The sequence below is a fragment of the Taudactylus pleione genome, unplaced genomic scaffold, assembly GCF_031769625.1.
Source record: "Taudactylus pleione unplaced genomic scaffold, aTauple2 ptg000380l, whole genome shotgun sequence".
NCBI classification, from domain to species: domain Eukaryota; kingdom Metazoa; phylum Chordata; class Amphibia; order Anura; family Myobatrachidae; genus Taudactylus; species Taudactylus pleione.
In genome coordinates this window covers 6114341-6136881 of record NW_028284781.1, presented here as the reverse complement: position 1 = coordinate 6136881, position 22541 = coordinate 6114341, and the positions used below count along the sequence as shown (strand labels likewise).

General features: G+C 42.1%; 1 protein-coding gene across 3 annotated transcripts; it reads left to right on the top strand.

Moving 5' to 3' along the window:
• Positions 1-7673: 7673 nt before the first annotated feature.
• PRR15 (proline rich 15) lies at positions 7674-22283 on the top strand. 3 transcript variants are annotated; one of them, XM_088445416.1, is made up of 2 exons: positions 7674-7822; positions 20758-22283. In XM_088445416.1, the coding sequence occupies exon 2, from the start codon at positions 20823-20825 to the stop codon at positions 21204-21206; it is 384 nt and encodes a 127-aa protein (XP_088301542.1). In that variant the 5' UTR covers positions 7674-7822; positions 20758-20822; the 3' UTR covers positions 21207-22283. The 3 variants fall into 3 exon arrangements, with proteins under 3 accessions (XP_088301542.1, XP_088301541.1, XP_088301540.1); XM_088445415.1 differs by having other exon boundaries at positions 7674-7896; XM_088445414.1 differs by having other exon boundaries at positions 7674-8208.
• The last annotated feature ends 258 nt before the right edge of the window (positions 22284-22541 follow it).

Here is a 22541-nt window from a genome sequence, read left to right as displayed (position 1 = left end):
CTAGTGATTTGCGCTCAGTTAGGGCACTTTTAAAGAGCCTGGAGGCTAAGACCAGAGGTTTCGAAGGCTGCCAACAGCATACACGTGTGCAGATTAGTTCCACAGATGCCAAGATGCTGCTCTGGTGAGTACACCTATTTGGTATTATGGATAAATAACTTTAAACTCTTCAGAAGCATACCATTTAGCAAATTTCTTAAATGGATCACAGGGAGAGCAGTATATTCAGTAGTGGACCGGATCACATCCTCCCTTTGGGCCTGATTCTTAGTTGGGCAGATGTCTGCTCACGGCCGCAAGAGGTTGAGTTTTTGCATACAACACATGCGCAGTTGTGAATTTATGCTGTTTGCATATCTCTATCCTATTCTATTTCCTAGTCAGAAGAAACTAGGCGCCCGGACCGGTCTTTTCGTGAAATTGGGCATTTTGGGTGGGAACTGGGTAATAACAATGCAATTGCACGTAACCACCCTGACGTGGAAGTATGATGACAGTGTCATGGGAGTACCATGGATCTGTATCTAAAGCTCTGAGTAATTCTGAGTCATGTGTATAGGGAACCCTGTTACTGATAGATCTCTTGTACCTAGCATGGGGCTAATGATACTAATGGTTGCAGCGGTTTGTGTATAATAGGTGGCATGGGCTTTCACTTGCAGACACAGGAATGTTGCATTAGTTCTAAGGATTCTCGCATTAGCTTAAAGTAGTAAATCAAAAAAACTACAACCACTTTGTATGTGACCCATAATCAGCACCTCAATGTGATTGATTTTGCCATCCACTTCACCTCCAAAATAGAATCCATGAAATCTTTTCACTTTAGGCCCCACCTCACTGTCCCCTACCGGGATTGCCAACCCTGTTCTCCTTCACACTGACCACCTCTACTCCTTTCTACCCTCCACCTGCCCCCTTGACCCAACTCTTTCTGACCTCCTCTGATCCCTCCCCCTAAAGCATGCTCCCACATTGCCCACTTGGTCAACATCTCTCACATCTGGCACTTTCCCTTCATGCTTTAGTCATGCACTGGTCTCCATATTCTTAAGAAAGCCTTTCTTGATAGTCCCTCCCTTGCTAACTACCATCCCATCTCTCTACTTCTCTAGGACTCCAAACTTCTTAAGTGGATAAGGTACAACCACCACCTTTTTCTCTCCACCCACTCCCTCCTAGACTCACTTCAATGAGTTTAGGTCTCTTCATTGCACCGAAACTGCCCTCACTAAGGTCACCAATGACCAAAACCAAAGGCCAATTCTCAATTATATAATTTTATACTCCTTGACAGGGGCGTTTTAAGAGAGGAGGGGGCCCGTGTGCAGTCTCCGTCACAGGCTCCCTCCTCTCTCTCTGGGGGCCGGCAGCGCACTGAACGCAGTGCCGCACTGATAGATTCTGGACACTAGAGTGTGTCCAGAGTCTATAGTGCATGCACAGGTCACCGGGAAAATGGCCACGTTTGCCATTTTCCCTGTACTGCTCATGCGCAAAATGATGGGAAAATGGCCACGGTGGCCATTTTCCAGGCGTTTTTACAGCTCTGACACCGGCACCGATGTGGGACTCCAGAGAGGTAAGTATAATATGGGTGCAAGGAGCGCAGTGTGGGCCCCCCCTGGACCCAGGGGCCCATGTGCACTGCACACCCTGCACTCATTATACATATACACCCCTGCTCCTTGACCTCACAGTAAAATCTGACACCTGTATCCATCCTTTCTCACTATGTTGACATCTCATTTGAACATCTCATTGACATCTCATTTGAACATCTCAAGTCTATCCTCAGCTTTGCCTACTCACATTGTCCTCTCTCATCGCTCAACCTTTGCTGCCCCTCTCTGTCAATCACTCTACTTGCTCCCTATACCACTAAGATTTAAACTCGAACTACCCTCTCTCACCTACTAAACTCTCAATATCAGTGCTCCTCCCTACATCACCAGCCTCATTTCCTCACACACTCCTTTCAGCCTTCTTTACACTGCTAATGATAAGCCGCTTAAGTATGATGGCTTTCGTGCATAATTTGTTAGCCACCTATAGATTCCTTCATCATTACCTCTTAATACCCAATAAAATAAAGACGCTACACACCATAGCTGGCAGGAAGAAGGTCCAAATTTTATCTATCACTTCCATAAAGTTGGTGGCCTAGGATAAGCAATTGCAAACTGTACTACTCAAAATTTGGTCAACCAAGTGGGTAATCCTACCCACGGATTGGGTTCTTCCAATCCCACTGATCGTGAAGTCAGCCAAAACTTCTCTCTCGCTACGCAGTGTAAAGTCCGTATCTAGACTCATTCACCGCTTCGTTTTGGGAGGTGCCTTCACGATCTTCAATATCAATGGGGGCCATGACAATCACTGCAGCACTGCTGCATACACCCGCATAGGTGTCACACATCGACGAAGGTGCCCGCTGCCCGCTGCTAGGCAGATGAGCCAAATTACTTGCAAAATCACTACACGGCCCCCGGAGGACATATCATCCTTGCACCACATGATTATCATTGTAACTTTATTATGATTTAGTTTGCAATTGCATTTCCCGCACCACCAACTGCCAAAGATTTCTTGTAAAAGAGGATGCATCAACCTTTTGTCCTTCAAAGTCGCCTCCCCTTCCATGCCCCTTGGACCTCCCTTGTCTTGTAACTCCACCTTTTAACCCTACGTTTTCCTGCAGTCACTATCCCCTCACACACTAATCATTAATTCCTCTCCTGTGCACAACAGATAGCTGAACAACTCTCACACACTATCTCCACAATTCTACAGCGCTTATCTGCATCGGGATCATTTGCAGATCCCTGCTTACGCATTTCTGCCTCACCTCCTCCCTTATCACCACTTCCCACTTTTGCAATCAGGATTTTTCTTGCAGTGCCCCTAATCTCTGCAATGCCCTCCCTTGCTCCATTAGACTTTCATCCATCCACCCAGCCACTCACACCTCCCCAGTAAAATCTGCCACCTCTTTGAGCCATTTGCAGTCCATGACTGCACTGGCTACACTGTGTCTGGCAGTGACTTCCCATTGTAAGTGCTAACTGCCAATCACACACAGGACATGTAGTCCCAGGGGAAGGTGTTTTCTCCCCCTGGGACTGCCAGCCTGGGCTGCAATTAACAGAGAGCGTGCCTCCAGTGGGAAGCTACTCCTCTGCCTTTCGGGCTTCAGCCAATGCAGTCCCTAGAAGCTGGCATTTTGTGCATGCACAGCTACACCGCTGCTTGTGCGCATTCACAGGTCCTGGTGTCTGCTAGATCCGTTGCGTAGGTGCAGGGACCCGGCCAGCCCATAACTGTCTCCTTGTCAGGACTGCGACTATTTCAGAACGTAAAGATAGACTACTTTTGCCAAAGTTCCATTGTGGTCGTTGGAGGAGCTATCCTGCTTGCTGGCATGTTACTCATTCAGGGGATAGAGTGTTAAAGTGATCATCTGTTTCCCAGGTGTCGTCAGGTTGTGGGATTCCTAGATTGCTCATTATTTCAAACTTGATTCCATTTGGGTCACATGTTCTGAAACTTCCTATGGATCGCAGACCTCTAGTATAAAGCCTGTTACTAACTGTGTCTCAGTGTCTGTGCAACGTTGCTTTCAGGTCTTTTCTTGGATTCCTGCCAGATCCCCGCTGTGCCTGTGAATTGCTGTTGACTTTGTTGTATTCCAGATGAACTTCTGATGCCAGTTATCTGCTGCACTACAGAGCCCAGCATTCCTATTGTCTAAGTCTTGCTTTTGCTCCATCATTGTGCTTTCATCATTTTGCTACACTTTACCTGTTGTCTTTTCGTTCCTGTGGATATTGAACTCATCCGTGTTACAGTTGTCAACTGCACTGTTACAGTGTCATCTCCGTATCATGGGGCTCAACCCGGCTCCGTACTTTAGCCACTCCACAGGGCTCAACCCTGCTACATTCTTCTCCACATCACGGGGCTCAACCCCGCTCCGCACTCTAGCTACACTGCAGGGTTCAAACCTGCTACAATCTTCTCCACATCACGGGGCTCAACCCAGCTGCGTACTCTAGCCACGTTGCAGGGTTCAACCCTGTTCCGGAATCCCATCGCATCACAGGGTTCAACCCTGCTTCAATCTTCGCTGCATTATGGGGCTCAACCCCGCTACAAACTCTAGCCACGCCGCAGGGCTCAACCCTGTTCTGGAATCTCATTGCCTTACAGGGCTTAACCCTGCTCCATCTTCACTATACCACAAGGCTCAAGTATGCTTCATATCTCACTGCACTATAGGGCTCGGCCCTGTCCCGGAACTATACTATTCTGCAGGGTCCGCTCTGCTCCGGATCACCATTACTACAGGGTTCTACCCTGGCAAAGGTCCTTAATGTCATCCTGAGGTTAGCCTCATCCTGTTAGCCTCATTCTGGACTCAGGGTTCCCTACCACGTTAGTTCTTATATGCTAAAGACTGCTTATATATATTTGGGGATTCTCTCCTATACTTATTATTGCATATATGAATCTCTGTGCTGTTTGAGACTTTATATGAGACCTTGTTGATTATAATTCTTTTGTGAATAAATATTTTACTTTTATCCTGTGCTACTGAGTTTCATGGAGAGGTCATTTCCAAAGACCACCCCAGTTTATTGTGCCTAGTAGGTCTGCCTCCCTCCAGGAGTCTCAAGTGTCGGCAGCAGTGACACTCCTCCTCTCGTCCATTGAGCAGACAGCATGGGTAATCATCCAAGAGGGCAAGACCCACAACCAGGGGCGCTTAGAGGGGTGGGGATCGGGTACTAATTACCCGGACCCGAGCTTGTTGGAGGGGCCCAACAGGGGCCTGGGTTGGATGCCGTCCCCCCCTCCCATTACTTGTCAGTAGCCCAGCACACGCTGTGTGCTCGGCTGCAGTGGGAGACTGTCTCCTCTGTCTGTGGGGGGGAGCGATCTCACTGATTGCGCCCCCCCTGGATATGCATCGGGCTGAGGGGTTCACAGCAACCCCCTCCCCAGTGCGGGGCATGATTATGCCTCCTGCGATTAGGTCACTCCCCCAGGCCGGCTCTCAACGCCCCTGGCCACAACTGTATATAATATGCTACTGTACATAATATATACATCTAAGATGACAAAGACAGTAAAACAATAAAAAAGGTAGCTAATAAAGTTAAATTGAAGGCAAAATATTGACAGAATTGGTGGGAGGGGTTTAAAGTTAATATATCCTGTACATCTATTATTGAGGCCCTGTGCATGCCTATCCCGCCCACTGTGTTAGCGTAGATGCAGCCATCATAATCATTATCTGGATTACCAACAAAATCTATATCAAATACATTGATAAATATATATCAAAAGTTATTTATCAATAAATCATAAAATTGACAGAGGTCTTAAATCATGCCAGACTATGGACATGTTAAGTGTGATGCTGGTATATAAGGGGCATATCATATGGAGAAGTAGGATATCATATATACAGGGGCATGTTGAGCAGAGGGTTCTAATGGCATACTGATAAAATTGGAAGGTGATGTGGAGTGGCTGATGGCATGTGGAGGGCAATCAAAGAACAAACAGACATATGTTAACATTCGAAATATCGTTATCGTTCAATTCTACCAGTTTCTGGCCCCTTCAAACGACCAAGCGATGGTCGATGCGTGGGCAGGGATGGTCGATATCGACCATCGCCAGTGCATGCAGGCCAACCTCGTCGATATCGACCAGGTTAGCCCGTTACATCGTTTGGAAGTTGGGGCATGTTGCTGGTTGTTCAATATCGAACATCCAGCACATGCAGGACGATCAGACAATGATATCTGATCATTATCTGATCATCCCGTGTACGGGCCATAACTCTCCCTGCCACCCATACCTAATAAATCCACAGCCTTGCTATTTTCAAGCTTGAAATATTAACAAATTTAATTGGACTGCTTTGTTGCCAGGTATCTAAATACAGCTCATTATCCCAGCTTAAGCTTACTATGCCTGCTTGAACCATTTGATGTATAAGGACACTTTGTTACAAATATATTGAGACTGTATTTTTTTCTACAAAAGGACACAATATACATTCTCTTCAAATGGATCTTGGCAATTCTATTTTGAAAGTGTCATTCATAACTGCTTTTGTTTTTTACATACTATTACCTCCTACTACTGTGTGTAGAGTATATTGCCACTGCTTTCAACATACTTGTTAGTAGAAATAAGAGTTTTGTTTATCTTGTTTAGAATTACATTATAGGGTTACTATATTTTAGTATTTTTTGTGCATATGTATGTATTAATATTTGATGAGGATCACATATAGAGCCATACAGGTGTATATTACATTTACGGCTCAGTCAGAGATATTATAGGTGCAATATACAGTATACTGTAAGCTTATTAGAACTTTTTTGGTTGTGTTTTTTACAAAAAAAAATTTTTTTTTTATATTGTGCATTTGGAGGGGTCTGGTGGCATAAAAATAGCTAAGGGCATATGGGCACTTTGTGCTCCTACGTATTTTAGCTCAGGAAATTAAGCATTTGTCCAGCACACAGTACACAGCACTAGTGCTAAATTACTGACACACAATTGTTATTTTATCGGTGACCAGTACAAACAGTATTTCAGATGGAATCAATGTACCTGTGTCATGACCAGGGGTGTATATAGGGATCCGGGCACCTCTGGCAAGGTAATGGACTGGCGCCCTGCATAGTTTCAGGAAGTGCCCCCCAGTAGTAGTCCCCCCTATGCAGTGCCCCCAGTAGTAGTCCCCTCTATGCAGTGCTCCCAGTAGTAGTCCACCCTATGCAGTGCCCCCAGTAGTAGTTCAAATATACAGTGCCCCCAGTAGTACTCCCCTTATACAGTGCACCCAGTAGTACTCCCCTTATACAGTGCCCCCAGTAGTAGTCCCCTCTATGCAGTGCCCCCAGTAGTAGTCCACCCTATGCAGTGTCCCCAGTAGTAGTCCACCCTATGAAGTGCCCCCAGTAGTAGTCCCCCCAGTAGTAGTCCCCCTATACAGTGCCCCCAGTAGTAGTCCCCCTCATGACTTCAGACCTTATGCTAATGCATGTGCTGTAAAACAGGTGAAGTGGAGATGAAGCCATTTATTCCTAGTAATGCTGCTGCACAGGACTGCTTCCACTGTTCTGCTGCATGTTACACATTTATCCTTGTATAACAAATTGTAAATGAATTTAACTGAGAACTACATATGCAAAACACAACCTATAGTGTTGATACAATCATACATTTGTCATATTTGTCAGGGAAAAAAACAAGCATTAGTCTGCTGTCTTATAACAGGGAGTGTGGCTGCATGTCATTTTGTTTTTATTTTTTATAAAAAACTATTTTTAAAATAAAGTCATGAAGGTAAAGTAAGTTTCCCTACTGGTTTGGAAAGACTAGATCCGTGGCAGCTGGCAGCTATGGGCATGTCCATTGTTTAGCGTTGGGCACTGTAAATGTAATGTATCCTGTGTCACTTTCCCAACAGCTGTCTCTCTCCAGGAATGCTGGATTGTCTTTAATGTTCTGGTTTTGTAGGACTTACTAAAATGAAATCTGAGTGACCCATTAGTCGAGTTGTGCATTTTTTTATTTGCCTCACTGTAACCTCGCTGCTAGATTACTTCACCTGTCTGACTGACTGACATCGGCTGCAGCCAATCACCCAGGGAGAGGCACCTGGTGCGGCCAGTCACAGCTCAGCAGGTGCCGCCTCTCTGCCAGTACACCTGTAGCTCACCTGGGTACAGTGCTGGGCGGTGCTGCTGACGGGCAGGGAGAGAGTGGCAGCAGTGTCAGCAGGCATTACACGCAGGTATATCACTTGTGCCTGGCTCCTGTGCTATCAGGGGCATCGTTCCAACAGCTGCCTCCGTCCAATGGGAGAAGGTAGGAGTCAGTGAGGTTGGCAGGTCCAGGGTTCTCTCTCTCCGGTGACGTCTGCCCCCCCCCCCCCCTCCCTGTGCTGCTGCTACGCTACCTGTGCAGCTCCCAGTCCCCTGCACACTACCTGCTCGCTGCTGCCTGGCACACCTCGCCTCCTGCAACCCTTCTAGTGAGGACTATGACTCGGGTACACACCTGACACACGCCTGGCTGCCTGCATCGGAGACTGAGCTGGGCTTTGGCTGTAACTCTTTGTTGTTTTCTGTCCCCACTCGTGGAAAATACAAGTTAATAGCAGAGGTGCTACTGACACAGGTGAGTATCGGCCTCTTGGGGTAATGAATAGGATGGGACTATTTTCGTGCTAGGCTTAGGTGCATCATTTGTGCACTGCCAGGATTCTGCAGGGACGAAACCAAAGCCCACCACCACTGTTACCACTACTACCAACTCCACCACCACTGTCACCACTACCACTACTACCAACTCCACCACCACTATCACCACTAAAGCCACTATCACTACTACCAACTCTACCACTACTACCAACTCCACCACCACTATCACTAATACCAACTCCACCACCACTATCACTAATACCAACTATCACCACTAAAGCCACTATCACCACTACTACCAAATCCACCACCGCTATCACCACTACTACCAAATCCACCACCGCTATCACCACTAAAGCCACTATCACTACTACCAACGGGAAACAGTCGGGAAGCCGATGGACGGAATGCCGACTGCCGGCTTCCCGGCTGTACAATCCCAGCAAGGGTTAAATGACAGGCGTCGGGATTTGACGCCTGTCATTTTCCCTACAACGGGAGACCGACGCCCGGCTTACCGATCGAAGGAAAGCCGGGCGACGGGCGCGGACAGGGGGGAGGGTTAGGTTTAGGGTTCCCGGGGGGGACTTAGGGTTAGGCACCCCCCCGGGAGGTTAGTTTTAGGCTAGGGGAAGGGGGGGGTTAGGGTTAGGCACCACCGGGGGGAGGTTAGGGTTAGGCACTCCCTCGGGGACTTAGGTTTAGGCGGCGGGGAAGGGGGGGTTAGGTTTAGGCACTTAGAGGGGGATTAGGGTTAGGCACTTGGGCAGGAGGTTAGGCACCCCTAAGGGAGGGTTAGGGGGTAAAGTTAGGTTAGGAAATACTTAGCTAGGACGATCGGGATTTTCATCCTTGTCAGACTGCCGCTGTCGGGTTTTGAACCGCTGGCCAATCATACTGGATCTCTACCAACTCCACCACCACTACCACTACTACCAACTCCACCACCACTATCACCACTACCACTACTACCATCTCCACCACCACTACCACTACTACCAACTCCACCACCACTACCACTACTACCAACTCCACCACCACTACCACTACTACCATCTCCACCACCACTACCACTACTACCATTTCCACCACCATTATCACCACTAAAGCCACTATCACCACCACTACCACTAATACCAACTCCACCACCACTATCACTACTACCATCTCCACCACCATTATCCCTACAGCCACTGCTTCCAACTCCACCACCACTATCACCACCAACACCACAAATGCAAATTACCATCCTTGTAGAATGGGAATGGTTTACATTGCCCTAGGCTTATTACTTGTATCCATGGGCGTAACATCCACGGGTGCAAGGGGCGCAGCTGCTATGGGGGCCCATCTTCATTGTCAGAGTTACATTTGTTGTATAAATTATTCACCATTGAGTGGTACCTAGGGGCCCTTACAAACTTTTGCTTTGGGGTCTTCAAATACCTAGTTACACCCCTGCTTACATTGTCTCTTTAATTAATGCAATGTAACACAAATTATACTATGAGAATTTAAAAAAAAAAAAAAAACAGCTTCAAAAATAATTTATATAATTATGTATTTCTATGCATACACTACATAATATTACTAAAAACAAACATTTAAAGAGTGCTTAAATTTAATCTTAAAGGATGTACCATAAATATAGAAGCATAGCATTTAATCGCAGAAAAGAGTCTACACCAGGGTGCCGCGGCGCACAATTTGGGAACCACTGATCAACAGGTTTGGGAATTCGTTGTTTTGAGTTCTTTTAATAGGCTGAAATAATCCTTATATACAATTTATGTACCCCCAGGCTTTTATGTTATCATAGAGATAATTTTATATACAGATACATATTTGTTTCTGAACTTTACTAACAAACTTTCTACCTGTTGCATGGCAAAATGGATAATCAAGTTTGTACACTAATATTGCTACATGACTGACATTTGAGGCTTTTTGTCTGGAAGATAAATAAATAGAAAAACCACAAGTGAAATGTGCAATATACTGTACTGTAAAATAAGAGCTGTCAAAATGTTTTTGTTTACCACATGCAGGATTACCAAGTGTATTGCACAAAACGTCAGCACACCAACACACCAACGGCAGCACACTTCAAAGTGTCTTTCAATAATTGTAATTATTGAAATAATTATAATTAATAAGTATAACAAAATACAAAACTACTAAAATAGGTGGAGGAAATAATTTTCTGTTAATTACTTTTAGAATTTTTACTGGTATCAATAGGTTATTAATATAAAATAATAAATACATTTTTGCCATTTGCTCTATTCTAACTGTAAATGTTTGTATGCTGCACAATCCAATATATAATACTCTGTGTACAATTTCACTGCAACACGTATCATGTATTAAGGGGTCTATGTACTAAGCCTTGCAAGGAGATAAAGTACCAACCCTATAGATTGTAAGCTTGCAAGCAGGGCCCTCTTACCTTTATGTCTGACTGTTATTACCCTGTTTTGTTCTATAAATGTTTCCAATTGTAAAGCGCAACGGAATATGCTGCGCTATATAAGAAACTGTTAATAAATAAAATAAACCAATCAGCTACTGTCATTTTCAAACATAACTTTTAAAGTGACCGTTAGGAGCTAATTGGTTGGTACTTTATCTCAGTCCACTTTATCTCCTTCCAAGGCTTAGTACATAGACCCCCTAAGTATGCAACAGCTTCAGAATGCATATTGTGACCTAAAGCAACTTTTATATTGATTGCACTTTTAATATTACATTTGATAGCATGCAAAATGCTATGACTTATCTGCATCTGACTGCTGAGAAGAATAAATAGTTTGCCATGCTGTCATTGCAGGCCATTTGTCATCTGGCAGCTTGACAGAATGCACCTTCACAAAGAGGTGATTTCCACTGGCTGCTTCTAACAGTGGAAGATAATCCCTGTGATTAGTGCTGAACTTTAGCATTTCTTTATCAATTGTCTTCAAAGAAGTACTTTTAGCTTTAATCTTCTTTTTATTAGCCACCAATTTACAGTAACTTTCAAAAATATGTATGTAAATAATTTGGGAATTTGCCAGAAATTAGAATAACTGAGAAAAAAATATGCAATTAAGGCTTAATTTCTATGGAGATTGCACCAAGATTCACCCTCCTGCCTGGCGCTACACATAAATAAGCTCCGTCCCCTTGCAGTTAATGCCGCGTTTTAAATAGAAACACAACATATTAGCCCGCCTCCCCTGTGCATACCCACGAATCATGGCATTATCCTTCCTGTAGTGCCCACTTTGCTAGGAAGTGGGCAGGATGCGGGAGGATCACCTACTCTTCCAGGGGACTGACCTCATTTAGTTCAAACTTTACACACATAGGTTTGCCAAAGTGAGGAGTCTGCATGTTTCTCCAATCCTTTCTCAAGCACATGACAGTTTGGAGCTGATTGGTTGGAGCACCATTTAAGATTAGTATCGAGTGATAACAAGAATATCAGTCGTTGATAAATCTGGGCCAAGGTTAAGGTGCCCATACATCTGCAACGATTGTCACGATGTTGCAATGAGATCGGAAATGCCGATCTTCCGGGAGGAAACGTCGACCGCTCACCATCGATGTTCAGTGATCCGTCACAGGATCGCTGAATTTTTACATGTTAAATGTTCCCGATTAGACAATCACAATAATTTTTTGATTGCGATCGTCAAATCGGAAAAATCCAACATGATGGATTTCTGTGATACTGCGATGCTAGGTTGCAGGATCGCGGAAAACCATTGCAGATGTATGGGGCCCTTTAGAAGTGCTGTGGTTTACATGATTTCCCTTTCATCATTGGAAGTGAGATATAACATATATGCTGAAGAAATTAGATTATACTCAACTAGCTGACAGGAGTTCTCTTGTTGTACAGGAAGTTCTCTTGTACACATACCTGTGTATTACTACAGTATGTCTTTTTAATAGTTAGGTCAACTCATATTTTCTGATCTATGTTGTAGGCAGAGAGAACATACAGTCAGGTACATAAATATTGGGACATTGACAGAATTTTCATATTTTGGCCTCTATTCACCACCACTATGGCTTTGAAATGAAACAAACAAGATGTGCTTTAACTGCAGACTTTCAGCTTTAATTTGAGGGTAATTACATCCAAATCAGGTGAACGGTGTAGGAATTATAACAGTTTCTATATGTGCCTCCCACTTTTTAAGGGGCCAAAAGTAATGGGACAAACTAAACAATCCTAAATCTAACTTTCACTTTTTAATACTTTGTTGCAAATCCTTTGCAGGCAATTACAGCCTGAAGTCTGGAACGCATAGACATCACCAGACGCTGGGTTTCATCCCTGGTGATGCCTCTACTGCAAATGTCTTCAGTTCCTGCTTGTTCTTGGGGCATTTTCCCTTCAGTTTTGTCTTCATCAAGTGAAATGCATGCTCAATCAGATTCAGGTCAGGGGATTGACTTGGCAATTGTATAACATTCCACTTTTTAGCCTTAAAAAACTCTTTGGTTAGCTTTTGCAGTATGCTTCGGGTCATTGTCCATCTGCACTGTGAAGCGCCGTCCAATGAGTTCTGAAGCATTTGACTGAATATGAGCATATAATATTGCCCGAAACACTTCAGAATTCATTCTGCTGCTTTTGTCAGCAGTCACATCATCAATAAATACTGTACAAGGGAACCAGTTTCATTGGCATGCCCACGCCATGACACTACCACCACCATGTTTCACTGATGAGGTGGTATGTTTTGGATCATGAGCAGTTCCTTTCCTTCTCCATACTCTTCTCTTCCCATCACTCTGGTACAAGTTGATCTTTGTCTCATCAGTCCATAGGATGTTGTTGCAGAACTGTAATGGATTTTTTAGATGTTGTTTGGCAAACTCTAATCTGGTCTTCCTGTTTTTGAGGCTCACCAATGGTTTACATCTTGTGGTGAACCCTCTATATTCACTCTTGTGAAGTCTTCTCTTGATTGTTGACTTTGACACATATACACCTACCTCTTGGAGAGTGTTCTTGATTTGGCCAACTGTTGTGAAGGGGTTTTTCTTCACCAGGGAAATAATTCTTCTGTCATCCACCGCAGTTGTTTTACGTGGTCTTCTGGGTCTTTTGGTGTTGCTGAGCTCTCCGGTGCGTTCTTTCTTTTTAAGAATGTTCCAAACAGTTGATTTGGCCACACCTAATGTTTTTGCCATCTCTCTGATGGGTTTGTTTTGATTTTTCAGCCTAAAGATGGCTTGCTTGATAGTGACAGCTCTTTGGATCTCATATTGAGAGTTGACAGCAACTGATTCCAAATGCAAATGTGACACCTAGAATCAACTCCAGACCTTTTACCTGCTTAATTGATAATGAAATAACGAGGGAATAGCCCACACCTGAAAATAGCTTTTGAGTTGATCGTCCCATTACTTTTGGCCCCTTAAAAAGTTGGAGGCACATATAGAAACCGTTGTAATTCCTACACTGTTCACCTGAATTGGATGTAATTACCCTCAAATTAAATCTGAAAGTCTGCAGTTAAAGCACATCTTGTTTGTTTCATTTCAAAGCCATTGTTGTGGTGAATAGAGGCCAAAATATGAAAATTCTGTCAATGTCCCAATATTTATGCACCTGACTGTATATTTAGGGTCAGCAGTATACTGTCGATTCTACAGGTAGCATTTTGCAAAACAGTGGAGCAAACAAAACCGCACATTAAAGAACGCATAGGCAATCATAGCTGCATTGCTGCGCTCATCTTTTCCAACACAAGATCTGAATTATAAATACATTTATATAAAGCAGTTAACATGTATCCATTATATCTAGCCACAGTCCTTGTTTTTAACTTAGGTATTTAACTTTAACAATATTTAAGTTGCATTGACTAGGCTCAGATCACCTCTCTTTACTGTATTTAACAGGTGTCTATGTGACAGGTTCAGTGTTATGATGAGAGATGGGGAAGTGTATTAGACAGTGGAAAGTGCTGGGATATTGCAGAGGGAAGGTTACAGTATTATACACACCTCCTATATAATTCAATGTTCATAATCAATACTTATTAGGCATATATACATTTTTATATAATTAAAATCAAATTCACAAACAAGCACCAAAAGTGACAACTAGTACAGAAAGAATTCCAATAATTATTATTATTATAATTATTTATATGGCGCCACAAGTGTTCCGCAGCGCCTTACAAAGTACATAAACAAATAGGTTGACCAGTGACTTACAGTACAATACAATACAGGATGAGGACAAAAATAATATACATTGCTACATTAGCGACCATAACACCCAGATAAGTAACAGAGCATAAGCAACCAAGTGTTAGGTGCCCTAGTGGGGAGTAAGAAGTAGATGAAAGTAAAGTAAGGAGAAGCACAAGAGGGTAGATGGCCCTGCTCGTAAGAGCTTACATTCTAAAAGGGAGAGTGTGACACAGATGGGGTAGGCAGGAATGAAGGAGCATAATAATGGCGAAGCCAAATAGGTAATTACATATATTCCTTCTTGCATTGCTAGGTAAAATTACCTTGCATAAAGGGAAATATCTTAACTAAATGATAATGATTATATAGACTGTTCTTAGTGTGGAAGTCATTGTACCAGATTTAATTTTATGTATGTTTGATGTTATTTTTCTATTCTGTTTTATTTTGCGCTGTGCAAGTTATTATATCTTCAGTGTGCTTACTTTAAATGCAGTAAAATTATATTATTGCCATGTCTGGCAGGTCTGCAATGTTGTTGGTGAGTGCACAATATTTGGGGCCAATTTCATTCTCTGGAGCCGATTCAGAGCTGCTCGCTAGATGCGATCGCTGGCACGATGTGTATGCAAATTGCGTAGGCAGTGCAATCGCACAGCAGTGCATTAGCATACAGAGCGATCACATAGTGTATGCAGACACCCACCAGCCTGTCTTAAGACGCCCACTTGTGCACGTCATGTCCAGGAAGTGTATGCAACTATCAGTACATCAGGTAACATCAGATGTGATTGCAGCGCTTGAGGTTGACCATACCCTGCCGCAAGCACGGCGAGCACTTCAGTGTAAAAACCAGTCAGGTGACGTGTCCTATGATGCTGTCTTATAATTATGCATGCCTCTAAAATGCCATTGAGATGCTCAGGCACGCCTGCGTTTGCACCTCCACTCCCACGTTTTTAATGGCCAGCCCCTGTTACCACCTACAAACTGTTCCCCTGTCACTCACTCTGCTGGGCTGTCTATGCGCAACGAGCGAACACATTGTGAACGTTTGCTAAGGTATGCCACGCACACTGCGATACATACTCATGTGCACAATGCTACACACTGCGTACCATCGGCAGCAGCGAGGGTTGGCATCTTAGCTCCCCTGAATGAGCTCCTCTGTTCTCAGGGCTGGGCTGTTTGTTTTAAAACTTGAAATTCCTTATTTTGGAAAAACTATTTTCACTGATTCAAAGCTTTAATGCATCTTTAATATCAGAATAAGAGACATACTTATCAAACCATAACTTCTGCAAAAACCTTCCGTCTTCCCTGGAGGAAGAGCAATTTTATGATCTGGGTTATTTATTAAACCCCTGATGCTGGGGTTTCTCCAATGCTTATATGTTGGATACCTCCGTTCCAGCTTGGCTTTTTTTGGAAATATAAAAAGAGAGTATAGTCCTGGCGCTAGTTTAGTGGTAGTAAACAAGCATATATAGTAAGCAGCTGCCAACCTGAAAAGAGGGGTGCCAATCCTCAATACAATCTATTTCTCTGCACACGGCAGCTTTTCCAAGAAGCGGAGATTCCCTTCTGTATCCTGGGAGGGATTAAATACCTCCTCCACATCTGTTACTGGATTAATTAGCTTTCAATCAACCCCCAATAGGGGTGTACTTTGTGCTCATGCACCTCCTGATCCACAGAGGTTAACTTAACCAAGGAAATACATAATAATAAATAATTAAATATGTATAATGTAATAATAATATAATAAAATAATATAATAACCTGCTATACAGACAGATCACATATAATAAGGGAAAAAGAAAACATAGAGCAAGAAATAATTTAAATAATAAAACATAACTAAGCAAGTAGGACCCATAGACCAAAATAAGAGCATGCAGTTTTCAATAAAGGTAAGCCAAACATAGTAGGAACATTTATAATAAAAAATATATAAATAAGTGAGGCATATAAAAAATGTATATGTAGCACATGAATACATATATAAATGCATAAATGGTAAAACATACATAAAGGATATTAGTACCATAACACAGAACCAATCTATATAAGGGTAGGTGTAAAAATATGCTATCATATCCCAATTCATGATGTATAAGAGATATTTCATAAAAATTCCAAATCTATATTATCTTTTAAACTGTGTGGTTTGAGCGACTGCATTTTCAAGATCCATGCAGCCTCTTGTCTACACAATATTCTAAAGCGATCTCCAACCCTTGGGTATCACCTCCAACCCAACTCATTTTAAACCTGTTGGGTCCGACGGGGGTAGAATGCAGACGTCTGTGAAACTGGTCCCTGTGAGCATCACGCTGCAGGACACCCCCTGCTCCGGTTACATCAGCAAATTTCCTGACAGTAAATATACTTCTCTGTGCCAACATACAGCTAACTATCACCTGGAACATTCAATATTGTGTGGAGACTGATAAGCACGCTTTTGAGAGCCCCCACGCTCCCTATACATACTATTTCAATCACTGGTATACCGTGTTGAGAGGCTGATGAGGAACATTATAGCCTCCACGGTTTATAAAGACATATTATTGACTTTCATTTCCCAGCTGTAATTAGTGGTGCATCATTTTGGAAGTTGCCACTCGTATCAATTCATCAGGTGATACAATTTGGATACACTTACTTCCCTTCAGAGATTGCAACAGTACTATCATTCATTGTGCAAAGATCCTTTAATTATTGTGTTTGGTGCATCATCATATTTATTTTATCTTTATGTCTGGTGCATGTTTTAATATATACACTTTTTATACTTAGTAATTATTTACATATGATATTTAATACACTCCCGGGAGTATGTACTCTGTTTATTATATCCTAAAATTATTTTATTTATTATACACATTTTCTCTAATGATATTTAGCAGCGCCACCTGTGTGTTCTGTTTTTCTCTGTGGCTTTATTTGGAGCTGAGTTAAAATGATTTGCTACCATTAGCTATTGTACTGCTTTCATTGGTAAAGCTCGCCGCGCATGTGTAGTAGTGTCCATCAGGTGAAGGCTTTTAAATAGGAAAGTGCTTGGCCAGGGCAGCCTTTTTTTGGAAGCACTGTTCCGGCAAGCATTATTACATTTCCCTGACAAAAAGAGCTAAACAATGCAAAATAAATTATTATTAATCAGGGAAAACCCCAGTGAAATAATAACTAGGCCACTTAGTTTGAAAAGGTTCCTAGTGTTGTTTTGTTTTACTAGAAATTCAGAAGAAAGTCTGAGGTGATATTTATGGCCTGGGTAAACTTCATGTCACATGAGTGAAACTGAGTGATAATAGAGAACACTGGGCTGTGTTTAACTACAAAGCAAATCCTACCGCTTGTCACCAAGAATAATTCCTGTCCGTATTAGTAGTAAGAGAAATTTTCCTGCATTCAGTGTTTTATGGGTTTAGTTCTTTACTGAGCACCAATAATACAAAAGATTTCCAAAAATACTTTAATAAATGTTCTTAGGGGGTGTATTTACTAAAGGTCTATTTTAATCGATGTTGTGTTTCTGTGGCTAAATCATACATTTACTAATGCTTAAAAAAACAAATGCAAAATTGTCTGTTAGTAAATGTGTGATTTAGCCCCAGAAACACAACATTGATGTTGACTGATTTTTTTATCGATTTAATTTATTTTAAATAAATCAAAATCAACCTATATTATATGTACCCCTAAATTAAAAGAAAGGAGTAACCTTGCATGTTCTAATAATTAAAAAAGGAAACAATTGTACTGTACAGGGCTCTCTGACGGCATACTGTATAAATCACTAAGAAGTGATGAACACTTGTTTCAGCTGACAACTAAGTTGTTTTGCATGGCTGGGTGTTGCTCCGTCAGCATTGTGTTACTAAGTAAACCAAACATACTGTACGAGTATAGCCGAAACCAAAATTAACTGCATGTATCTGTCCATCTCTGTATCTATGTATGCCTTGAGGGAATATTCACTACACACCCTACACAGCTCTTTGCTTATACATGCCAATGGCACATGTTTCCATCTAGCCCGCAGATAGTGCCACTGACAGTGTGTGCGTCCGTGGGACAGGTCTGGCTAGTGGGTAATAGCAAGTACATAACTAAGATCATATTTTATAGTTGTTTGACATTTTAATGGACAAGAGTTGTTTTTTATAGGTAGCCTTTTGCACTATACATTATGTTTGGCCCCATATATACAGACTATTCAATGTGCAACCTGCGTATTTCCCAGTAGATTTACTATAACAATTACCTGTGCTGAATTAACTCATGATAACCGCATGATTAATTATTTCAGCTATGGCACCTGTAATAATGGCATATTTGGGATGTCTGGCAGTGGAGCTAGGTGCTGTGGAAGGAAGGGTCAGTGGCCCTGATTCGGAGGCGCTCGCTCTGAATCAGGGCAGGCCGGTTTTTTTTTTTTTTTCCGGCCTCCAGGCAACTCGCTAAGCTGTGGGTTCCCACCCACAGCTTTAGCGGGCGGCCTGGCGAAAGGTCACGATTATGGCAACCATCGGGCTTGCAACGAGACCCTTGTGGTAAAGTCTCGTCCACCGCAAGCCCCAGTGAACTTCCTGCTCTAATAGAGCAGGAAGTTCGCTACTGACATCACTGGTGATGTCAGTAGGGCCGCCCACAAATGGCAGGCGTTCCTTCAGGAACACCTCCATTTGTCCAGCCACCCCCCCCTGCACGCCTACAAAACGGGGCGATCTGTCAATAACAATCGACAGCCACCCCGTCTTGTAGTGAGTTTCGCAGCGAGTGACAATTCACTCGCAGCAGGGCTCGCGCAGTGCGCACGCTGCACTTGCACACTGCCTGGCCATCGACCCGCTAGCGAGCGCTATGCGCTCAGGAGCGAGTCTGAATCAGGCCCTGTATTTCCACGATCTATGCTAGTCTATAGCAGTAAAAGCCTACACAATAAAATGAATGATAGTTGCTGAGAACACAAACACACACTGGCTTTAGGGCAATTTGCTGAGAACAAGACAACATACAGATACAGGCATATAGTAGCCGGCCAATTTGTCAAGCAGCAAAGTAACTAATTATGATGCAGATACTGCCCCTACCTGTAGTTGGCGAGTCGGACCACTACACCTCCCAATATGGTTTGTCAGCTGTTAAATGGAATAGAATTCCTCTATTTTTGAATAGTGAAAAGTTAATAATGAGTTTTAAAAGTTAAGAACAGACCTCAAAATATGATAATTTTTTTAATGAGACAGTTTGTTACAATGAGTCTCCCTAATGTTGTAAAATCATTTGTCAGTACATTAAATGGTGTGTTAAGAGGACACGCAACGATGTTTGATATTGTATGGCACACATAAACTCCCTATACTACATTCTATGTACCTGTCTAATATATAGCTCCCATACAGTCTGCTTATGTAAATGTCTGGTAATACAGTATTGTTTTATTACTGCTGTATAGACTACTTATATTTGTATGGAATTATCTAATATTTTCTTCTTTTTAGTGTTGGTTAAAAAAGGTCCTGTCTGACATTTTTGGGTTAGATTTTATGGTTGCAAGTTCAAACCTCTTAGCACGCCTACAGATATATAGGGTGAAATTCAATTGTTTCCAGACCCTTTCATGCCCGACTGAGCTATTCAATTGTTGCTCCTGTTGGGCACGATCAGCTGCCAGCGCTCCATTTCAGCTCACAGCCCCAGGGGCACTTTTCACGATCGCGCCCATCACTTTGGTCAGGGGAAGCCGATGTACACGGCTAAACCTGACCACTTTGGGCATGATTAGCGCGGAAAGCAGTAACAATTGAATAGTGCCCCGCAATCTCCCGTCATTTTAGATGGGAGATCCGGACCGCGACAACAATTGAATACCGCCCATTAAATATATTCTAATTGTTACTGATATTTTGCAACATCAACCCTTAAGTGCTGGAACATTACATTAAACATTTTCAGAAATGTAATTACTGTCCCTTTCTGTGACTTTATAAACATTGTCTAATGTCACACTCTTCTCATATTCTGATCTGACGTTCTTGGGGATCATTGAGAGATTTTGGTACTCAGAGTACTGTCATAGTTTGAAAACCTGTGAGTGGCCGGTGAGGAATCAGTGTATTATCAAGTCTTTTGTTTTGGCTGCATGCATAACTTATGGCTTCTACGTGGCATGTGGTGCTACCGTGGAATCTTTTTTGGCTAAGAAAGTATGACTGTGTAGCTCTATATTTAAAATAAAAGCAACACACTGCTCAAAGTATTCCATAGATAACATATAACTCTGTATATGATCTAAATACTATTTGTGTTGTTACAGGGCTTTGCAGAAGACAAAAGAAAAGCAACTGAGCATCTCCATAGTCATTTGTGGAAAAGACCATTATGGCAGAGAGTGCTACCGGAAAGAATAATAGCAACAATTGGTGGAAATCACTGACTGTTCGTAAAAAGCCTAAGGAAGTTACTGTCTATAATGCTTCTGAAAGTTCTGAGGATAGATCTTGGACAGTTACTAGTGGATCTTTGAGTTCCTCGGCTGAGCATAGAGAAAACCAACACCCTAATTCAATGCCTAGTGGAGTCACAGAACACAGCAGTGATGCCAGGTCAGATAAGTCTAATGGAGCTAATACTGGCAGACGGAACCTCAAGATTTCTCGCTCTGGACGTTTTAAGGAGAAGAGGAAAGTCCGTGCCACTCTACCGGATAGCTCCAAGTTCTTTCAGGAGAATCCATCATCTCATACGAATGACGAGAGACAATGAAGGCTTTAGATTGTATTCATACTGGGCCATTAGTACTGTTGGGGCTCATCCGTCCTATTTTTGTCAAATCTCATTGGAAAATGACACCTTGCAATGTTTCACGGTGGCTTATTAGCAATTCATATTTTGGATTGGCTCACATGCAGTAATGGGACACAATATAATTCTTGCTCATCCATGCAAGGGCACTTTTAATAGTGTAATTTTCCAGGACAAAGCATAAATCCTTCTGTCAAATGGTTAGATGCAGAGGATGTGGTGAATGGTTAATTCTATCTGTCATTTGAAAACAGATTTATCTGTGAAGAGAGAAATATATGGAAAACAAATGTTTTTTGAAATGCATCTTTACAAAAAAAAATTAGATTTTTAAGGTTTGTATTAGCCAACTGGTGCTAAGGTTTAGCATGATATATTTACTATTGAATTACTGGTGATTAAGACAATCTAAAACATGTCACCATTTAGCTGTATTAATATGCCAGATCTACAGTACTAGCAGTGTGCTTTTATAACCCCAGAATGAAGAGTCTCTTAGTTAGTAGCAAAAATAATAATAATACAAAAAGTGTCAAGTTGCACATTGGCATTATTTCACAATTGAAGTATACGTAAAATATTTATTTGCTAAAGTAAGAGGAAAGTTTTAGTTATATTCATATATTTTTTTACATTCTAACACAATTTAAATGATTTCAGAAGGAAAATAAAAGACTTATGCCCTATATGTGCCTTTATTGGAGAAGGCAGATGAACACTGCTTTAAAGAGCCATTGGGCAGATTAATTTAGTTCTGATTTAGAACTTTTATGAAGAATCACTCTCCTCAATGCACTTTGAGCTGGAATATGTTCGTAGTCTTCTAGTTGTGTAATTAGGGAGGGGCTGCTTTTGTATATTTAAAGGAAAAAAAATGTTTGATCAAATATTTTGTAATTGGCATTCATTTATGAATGTGGACACTGCAATGCAAATGTTTTACTGCATATGAAAAAATAAAATAAAAAAACACTTCATATTTATACTGTATTATGGTGAATCTCCTGTACAATATCCTGAGTTGCGCTGAATATGTATAGCAGACATCCCACAGTATCAGAGATTTATCTATAAATTGTGTCCTGTTTTGTCATTAACTTCAAATACAAAATATCTGGTGTTCAGAAAAAGTAACAAAAGCAGAGTGTCCAACATTTTGTTTAACAGCTGGCAAAAATGCTACAATGTAGAAGGACTGTCCCGTTACTAATGTGTGCTATTACTCAACTCATTGACCTTTTGTGCTAGATTGTTGCTGTAGCTTTTAATTGTTGCATGCGTATTAATTTTTATATA

Coding starts and splice junctions, on each gene's coding strand:
- PRR15 (XM_088445416.1), top strand. CDS start 20,823: ATGGCAGAGAGTGCTACCGGAAAGAATAATAGCAACAATTGGTGGAAA.